At 54.2% G+C, this 8,003-nt stretch overlaps 1 protein-coding gene and 1 pseudogene across 1 annotated transcript; both read right to left on the reverse strand.

Moving 5' to 3' along the window:
• Positions 1-84: 84 nt before the first annotated feature.
• LOC119356610 lies at positions 85-2,467 on the reverse strand (annotated as a pseudogene).
• A 2,159-nt stretch (positions 2,468-4,626) lies between these two features.
• LOC119356609 (beta-1,2-xylosyltransferease XAX1-like) lies at positions 4,627-7,181 on the reverse strand. The gene is made up of 3 exons (XM_037623597.1): positions 6,726-7,181; positions 6,352-6,624; positions 4,627-6,078 (listed from the first exon to the last, which is right to left on the reverse strand). Exons 1-3 carry the CDS (start codon positions 6,922-6,924, stop codon positions 4,871-4,873), a joined length of 1,680 nt encoding a protein of 559 aa, XP_037479494.1. The 5' UTR covers positions 6,925-7,181; the 3' UTR covers positions 4,627-4,870.
• Between the last annotated feature and the right edge of the window lie 822 nt (positions 7,182-8,003).

Genomic DNA, 8,003 nt, shown 5'->3' on the forward strand with positions numbered 1-8,003 from the left:
GAAAATAAAAGTTTCATACATTTTTCGAGTAACTATTCTAAAAACAAATGTTTCAAATTATGGTACAATGTATGAGACACACTTTGTCATTGTCCTATAAAAGAAAAGTAAAAAAAACAAGTTAACCATATAAACCCAATCCCCACCCCTAGTTTAACTTCATAGTTCCAAGCAAGGTTCATACAAATTTACTTGTCATTGGTAATGGGAGAGTACAAAAATAAAGGCCAAGTTTTGAATTGTCAACAAAATATAAAGTTGGATGCAATTGTCCTCTCCTCCCACGTACTAATAAACGCTTGCTCTCCGTCATCCAGTAGTCAGTCTCTGCCCATGACCCTAGTGTGAGTGTCCAAAGAAGAGATGAAGGAAGATGAGACAACAAGCCACTGCAAACATAATGTGGTATAATAGGCATCAGAATGAGAACGCAAAGCATTTGGTAGTGATTATTCTCTCTTGCTCAATTGCTTCCTCTTGATGAATGCTACGCTTGGCACAGACCACACGGTTAATTCGCACCGGTTCCATGCTCTTGTCGTGCGTTTTCTTAATCTCGAACTTGACAGCGGTGATATATAGCTGATTCTTGGGGGGTCTATATCTAATCTGCAAACCTATATATACAAGAACATTAGAGGTGATGGCACCTTTCATGAACCAATCACTGTGCATAATTGAGAGAAATAGAGAGAGAGAGAGAGAGAGAGAGAGAGAGAGAGAGAGATTCACCTTGAACCACCCAAAACAAGATGGCGCCCGAGTTGACGTCTTTGCCAGCATAATCCAAACACATTCTTTCAACCTCCCAATCATTTTGAGTCTCCCATGAGAATGGCAAAAAGATTGAGATGCCGAGGTACACACAATGATCTTCACGGAGTAGTTCATAAGCAGCAAGCCCATTTCGAGTGCATGTGTAGATAAAACCGTCAATAAATACACATCTGCCATTTAGAAGGCCGTTTCTATGCATATCCATTTGCAGGTATTTCCCCCATGGAGCCCAAGGCATGACAACATGCCACTGCTTGGCACGAAGGTCAAACTTAAGACAGGAACATGTGACAGTATCACAGACTATAAAAGAATCATCACCCACTGCCACATATCCCGACAACTTGACCTTCCTGCCACATATCACAGACTATAAAAGGATCAACATAGGAAGCAGAAACCGGCCACCGTGCAAGGTGATCGAAATTCTGAAATCTGGTGTCTAGATTAAGCTCATGTATGCCATCTTTTTGGAATGATGAGACAACATATAGTTTCGAGCCACTGCGAAAAAAGTGCCTCTCACCATCATCATCTCCATACCGATCTCCATGTACAATGTAATGTGGTTTGAGAGGAGGGGTTGTTTTTATCTTTGGACTCAGATCCGTGAGAGTGGTTTTATAGATAAATGATTTTGAACCAGCTTGGCAGGTAATAAACAAGATTTCGTTGTCCATATGAGGCTTCACATAGGGAGGAGGAGGACCTCCTGGGAAATGATGCCTGCATGCAAGAAGCAAAATATGTGTCATGCACAAGACACTAAATTAATTGGAATGAAATATCTAAGCCAAGCTCAAGCTTGTGGATCAAGACCTGCAATGATCATGAAGCGGTACACCCTCTTCTTCGTGGGCTTGAGGCGGCAGCGCCTTGTCATCCTTATACTCTCTAAGTGATAGATTATATTAGTGGACAGAAGATTAATTTGTAAGCGAGGTGACCAAAATGAATGCATGGTTAAAGGTCAAAATGCATGCATGGATTCAGTGGACTTACTGGAGAAAGCAGAATTCAAATTCATCGAGGCGTTTCATGGGCAACAACATGTCGACCCGGCCAGTGCGGGAGGTAGACTGGTAGAGTGCAGGAGCTTGAGATGGGAGGGCTCAGGACCAAGGTGGAAGGTGGTGATAATGGCGTGTAGGTGGTCACGCCAGCATGAGAGCCCCACACAGATCCAGACACAGCACATGACCCCGCGGCCGAGATGGGTGAGGAAGCTATGCGCTGTGTTTCTTATAACATAAGTAAGGAAAGCTAATCTCCAGTTCCACAGGGGGGATCCAGCTTCAGACCTGTCTCTTCATGCCTGGGCTTGAGCTTGTATGCGTAGATGACATTTTTGTGAGCCATGTAAACAGCATTGCTTTCTTGTGCATACACCCCACGGCCAAGGACGGGGACGTAGTTAGTACTTGTGGTCGGAGGTGTGGGCTACCTTGGTCCAGCCTGAGTCAGGGGCGGAGCAATTGAAGGTGAAGAATAGGCGGTTTCCGAGGGAGAGCAGGATGAGCACTGCGTAGCCCTGGAGGAGGTCGGGACCCCACATGGTGGGCGAGAAGTGCTTGAATTCGCAATTTTGGGTCAAGTGCCTGGCCGACCCAAACAAACTTTTACTTAACACAATTTCCTCTACTAGATCTTTTTGTACTTGCACCATGGGAGCCCGTGCAACTGCCCAGCTCTCACCGGGTGTAGGAGCCGTGTATTGAAGAGATCAAGGGCTTGCTTGGAAGCTTTTCTGAAGTTAAAGTGATGTGGATTAGTAGGAGTGCAAATTTTGCGAATTTTTTTTTTCGAGGAAACAGCAGGAGCTCTGCCTTTGCATTAAGAAGAAGAGAATTGACCAGTTTATAAGGAAAACTAGCCGAAAACCGATACAACGACACACACCAGCCCCGGGGCTGCATACCTAACGAGCCGACTTCCCCGTCGCCCACACGACCAGAGTTGCCACCCCACCACACGACCCGGAGCCGCCACTCCGGCTTACAAACCACTTAAACTCACACACGTCGGCCCCGAGGCCGCACTCCACACGAGTCGACGACTCTGCCGTCCACGCGACCAGAACCGACACTCCACGGCACAGAGGTGCTCTCCGGAGCCGCCGCTCCGACTTCCCCGCCGGCCCCGAGGCCGCGCACACGCCTGGCCGACGATGAACCCGCAAAGCCACCCGAGCCACCGCGACCTGACGAAGGACCAGACCTCCAAGGCGTCGCCCCCAAGAGGGAAGCGACAAGTACGTCGTCGACGCCCGCTCCGACCAAGGTCGAAACTTGGGTTTTCACCCAGAGAGCCCGAGACCGAGGCGACAATGGTGGTGAAGGGGCTCCACGACGACGCCTCCAAGAAGGGAACGACGTCCTAGGACGCCGTCGACGCCGGCAACGACCAAGGTCGAGCTAGGCTTTCGCCCGGAGCTCACCAAGTCCATCCTCACCACAGCCTGCCCAGCAAACCGTCTCCGGCAACATGCCGACCGCCCTCGTCCAAGCCACGTGACCAAGCACGCAAAGCAGCACGCCGCCGCCAACCACCACCGTCTGCAGAAACCATTGCAGCCCACCACGCTCCACAAGCCGGGTCTGGGAGGAAGTAGCGCTGCGAACAGCCCCCGGCAGGACCACCCGCACCATGCAGAGGCCACAACCCGGGGTGCCCAGCAGCCCAAACTGGCACCACGCCGTCCGGGGCACACCACAACACCTTCCCAGAGGGCCGGCTCTGCCAAACAGCTCCGCCAAGCCAGGGAGGCCGGAAGCTGCAGCTCCAGATCCACCCATGGCCGCCACGAGCCGCCGGCCCACCACCACGCGCGTCCGCCCTGCCGCCCGCGCGGCCCAGGACGGCTAGCGCCGCCGCATCCCGCTGACGGCCTGCGCCCTGCCGGATCCGGGCACGAAGCCCGCATCCGCCGTCAACCGGCACGCCGCCACGACTCCACCGCGAGGAGGAGGGGAGGACGACGCTGCCGCAGTCTGGGGCCGCCGCCCCAGCGCCCAGCGCCACCACGCAGCAGAAGAGGCCAGGAGGCCAGATCCGCCCCGGCGCACGGCCCCGCGAAGCACGCCGAGCCGTCCAGGGCTGTCCAGCGCGCACGACAGAGCAAGGAGAGGCCCGCCGCCGCCGGCTGCCGCACGGGCTTTGCCCGGCGGTGACGCCCGACGGCGGCGAGGGGGGCGGCGGCGCGCAAGGTTTCGCCCGAGTCGCCCCCGCCTGGAGTTGCTGACTACATGAAGATCTCTCTTCTTCTCTCTCATGTACCCCCCTGCTGGTGAACAGAGAGGGATGAATCCGGCCACCAGGGCAAAAGATCAGGGTGGATCCAAGCCATCACCGCCTCTCCTTTACTGCCCCCTCTTAATTTTTCCAACCATTGAAGAATATATGCTCTATTTTAGGCCTAACCAGTGTTTAAACTAGAAATTAGCCCCTCCTTCCCATTAACTTGCTCCCCTTGAGCTAATGGCCCCCTCTTGGATTATGCTCAAGCTCCACCGCTGGCTAAATAGGCTTGAGTTAAGAACTTAGCAAAGTTTGGTTTTCTTTTCCTCCTGAAGTTATTCTGGAGATTATTTCTGACGAAATTCCCTGCTACATTTGAGTAACATAGTGGCGGCATTGATCCTCAAAAAAAGTAGCAATTTATTCATTCACTCCACTCCGGTGCCTGCTGCTAAGAAGAAAAAAAACTTTGGTGCATGTTGTTTTCTCCAGATCACCAAAGAACATGGGGTAGCTCAATCGACGGTCGCGGTGTTTTTTTTAGAACGAAGACGGTCGCGGTGTGGGCCAGTGGAAGAAAAATAACAATGAACTGCTCAACAGAATGGCAAGTGAAATGAAGAGCAAATGATGAGCATTCCTCTTGCGTGCAAGCGCACTATATATCCAACCAAAATGAGTATTACAAAACCAACCAACAAACCAATCTGATCATCACCCTTTCCAGCACTAGTTTTACAATGTTCTTCTTGTCGTCGTGTTTGCCTGTGTGTGTATGTGTATGTGATTGTGACGTGAGTGGTACACCTACCATCGCCAACCTGGGCTGGGGATGACAATGGAGCCGCCGCCGGCGCTACTCCTGCAGCTTGTCGATGGCCTGGAGGAGGAAGGGCCGGAACCTGGTGAGGTTCACCTTCACGTCCTGCTTCATGATGGTCTCGGCGAGCGCCTGCCACCCCTGCTTGTGCAGCGCCTTGGGGTCGCTGAACACCAGGTGCTCCCTCGGGTACTTGTCCTTGAGGCTCGTCTCCTCCTCGTCCACGTAGTACTCCACGTACCGGAGCTGCATCTCCCGCGCCGGCTGCCCGTAGAAGTTGGTCGCCATCCAGTCCATGTTGCCCCACGGCACGATCTGCACCACCACCGCCTGCGTCGGCAGGAAGATCTGGTTCGTCAGCCCGGCGCCGTGCACCGCCAGCAGCACGTCCGCGGCGTTCACCAGCGCCGCGAACGCCGCCACGTCCGCGCCCGCCTCCGCCACCGTCACGTTGAACCCCAGCTCCGTCGCCGCCGCCGCCACCTCCTCCAGGTTCAGCAGCTTCCGCGTGCCCCCGCGGGAGATGATCAGCATCTGCGGCCGCATCCCGGGCGCCTCCCCGAGCGCCGACGGCCGGTCGCGCCGGAGCGCGTACGCGGAGCGGATGAACCGGTTGTAGTCCACCATGGTGTAGTTCCGCGGGTTGCGGGTCGGGTGGGGGGAGATGATGAGGTCCCGGTCGCGGTACAGGCCGAGGTACCCCGCCGCGAAGCAGTGCACGCCGGCGTCCGCGTCGAAGTTGATGGGGTCGTAGTTGGAGAGCCTGCGCAGCACCGGCGTGTACTTCTGCACCCACCACGGCTTGTAGTTGGTGATGAGCAGCTGCACCTCGCCCTTGAGGTGCGACGCCGTCAGGAACAGCGGGATCAGCGCGTCCGTGTTGTCGTGGAAGAAGTTGTCCGTGTAGCCGGCCACGGAGAACACCACCGCGGGGACGCGGTGCGTCTTCGTGCACTGGGGCGCGGCCGCGGCGGACGGGACGGACTTGACGGTCACCTCCACCACGGCGGGGAGGAGGAAGTCGTCCTTCCGGGCGTACGGCCGGAGCCGCTTCTCGCCGTTCTCGTCGAACCCGCCGCCGCCCGACGGGTTCACCAGGTACATGGTCTTCTGCTTGGGGCTGATCCGGATGTCGCCGGACAGCTCGCACACCGACGGCCGCGCGTAGGGGAACCCCTCGTCCTCCCCGTTCTCGTCGCAGCTCATCTTTGCTAATGCCGCACCCTCCCCGCCGCCCTCCGCAGCTGAATCCATCCATTCACCAGGAAACAGAGTCGCATTTTTAGAACTGAATTTAGAGCGCGGGCAGATCTCGGACATTTCCAACTAATCTCAAGCAAATTATTAACTGCGTCGACATCAAGTGGGCGACAGATGTTTGCCCAGATCGCAGAGTACAGAGCATTGATGTGTGCAAGAAGCTGCCTGCTGACCTGGGAGTGATGCCAGTTCTGTTCTGCTTTCCAATTAAGGTGCGAGGAGAAAGGAGGTGAGGAAAGGGGCAATAGATTCCTTACATGGATTTGGCACGGAGGTCGCCGCCGCCTCCGCCGCCTTCTCGGCTTCGTCCTCCTTTCTCGAGAGCACCTCCGGCACGCCGGGCTCCTGAGAGCCGGCCGACGCCGGGCCCTCCTCCGGGAAATCGACGGGATCCACGGCGTTGCCGTTCTCGCGGCCGATGAATGTGGTGTCCTCGGCCGGGATGGCATCCGTCGTCTCCGGGACGGACGACGACGACGACGACGCCGGCGGGGTGCTCTGCAGCAGGCCGGACGTGTTGGCCGTGCTAGCTGGACGCGGATTCAATTCAATAGCAGCAATTGTTAGATCAGGGAGCAAAGCCAAGCTTGGGGATCAATGGAATGTAATACAGAGTGAGTGGAGCACGCACCGAAGACGGGTGAGTAGATGGCGAAGAGCTTGGCGAGGGAGACGTAGGTGAGGAGCGCGAGGCAGCAGCCGGCGAGGAGGCCGGCGCCGAGCTTCTTGGGCTCGATCTTGGAGGCGAAGCCCCGGAGGCGCGTGGGCGGCCGCCTGTCGCCGGCGCCGCCCGGCAGCTTGGACGGCCGCGAGTACGCCGTCGAGTTCATCTCGGCCGGTCTAGCTCCTCCCCCTCCGCGGGACGCGTCGCGTCGGGGATCTACCGGCGCGTAAACAGCGGGGCACACGCGCGCGCGCAGAGAGAGGAGAGAGAGAGAGGGAGAGGGAGAGGGGCTGGACTGGCTCCGTGAGAGGGAAGATGAGGAGGCCGGGGTCAGTGGAGGAAAAGGCGGAAGCTTGGTGGCGGGCGCGGTCGTTGGTGGCGTCGGATTTGAGCTGGGTGGGGTGGGGTGGGTGTGGCTGAGTTGGGTGCGAGAAAGAGAAAGGGGATCTGCTCGGGGGCGTTGCGAGAGAGCCACGCTTGCGGCGGGGGAACGCCGGGCCTGTTGGGGATGAAGACGAGCTGGAGAGAGACGTGCGCACGCGTGCGCGCTACTCAAGACTCAAGAGTGAGCGTGTTTTTTAATTTTTTTAGGCCAAACAGTGAGTGCATGTGCTCATTACTTTCTTCACTCGTACTACTACTGTCAAAGTCATACTCAGCTCATAAAAAGCTGAGTAGTTTAAAACTAAAACCACAACAATTATTTTGGAGCGAGGAGAGTGATATATATTTGTTATTACACATGTATAATACTCCCCCTCCGTTCCTAAATATAAGTCTTGTAAAGATTTCACTATGGACCACATACGGATATATATATATAGAGAGAGGAGGGTAAATTATGTGGGGTCCCAATATAGTAAGTCATATTTGACATAATGACCTTCCAAATTTTGTTTGCATGCACTACAACCATCAATGGTCGATAATTGCTTTCCAAAAAATTAATATACTGCTGGTTTTCTTATATGATTCCTTTCTAAACAAAAGGATACATATATACACTGTCATTTTTTAAGGTATCGGATATGAAAAAATATGTAATGTCATCCCAAAGGTTTGTATGTATATTAAGGATATTCTTATTCATTTTTCTAAAATTTAGCTTTTCAAGTTATCTAGTATTTTTTTAACTTAAGGCTAGGTCACACTTTTAACGGCCAATATTTTTATACAAATTAAGGTGACCAAGTAATATAAACTATGATCCTAATTGTTTTTTTACTTGTAGGAATATATGATACT

The sequence above is a fragment of the Triticum dicoccoides genome, chromosome 2A (assembly GCF_002162155.2).
Source record: "Triticum dicoccoides isolate Atlit2015 ecotype Zavitan chromosome 2A, WEW_v2.0, whole genome shotgun sequence".
NCBI lineage: Eukaryota > Viridiplantae > Streptophyta > Magnoliopsida > Poales > Poaceae > Triticum > Triticum dicoccoides.

Excerpts from the sequence above, each read along its gene's own strand:
- LOC119356609 (XM_037623597.1), bottom strand. The coding sequence starts at position 6,924 with ATGAACTCGACGGCGTACTCGCGGCCGTCCAAGCTGCCGGGCGGCGCC. Across the intron at positions 6,625-6,725 it reads CATCTACTCACCCGTCTTCG|CTAGCACGGCCAACACGTCC; the intron begins GTGCGTGCTCCA and ends ATCCGCGTCCAG. Across the intron at positions 6,079-6,351 it reads GACCTCCGTGCCAAATCCAT|CTGCGGAGGGCGGCGGGGAG; the intron begins GTAAGGAATCTA and ends GGATGGATTCAG.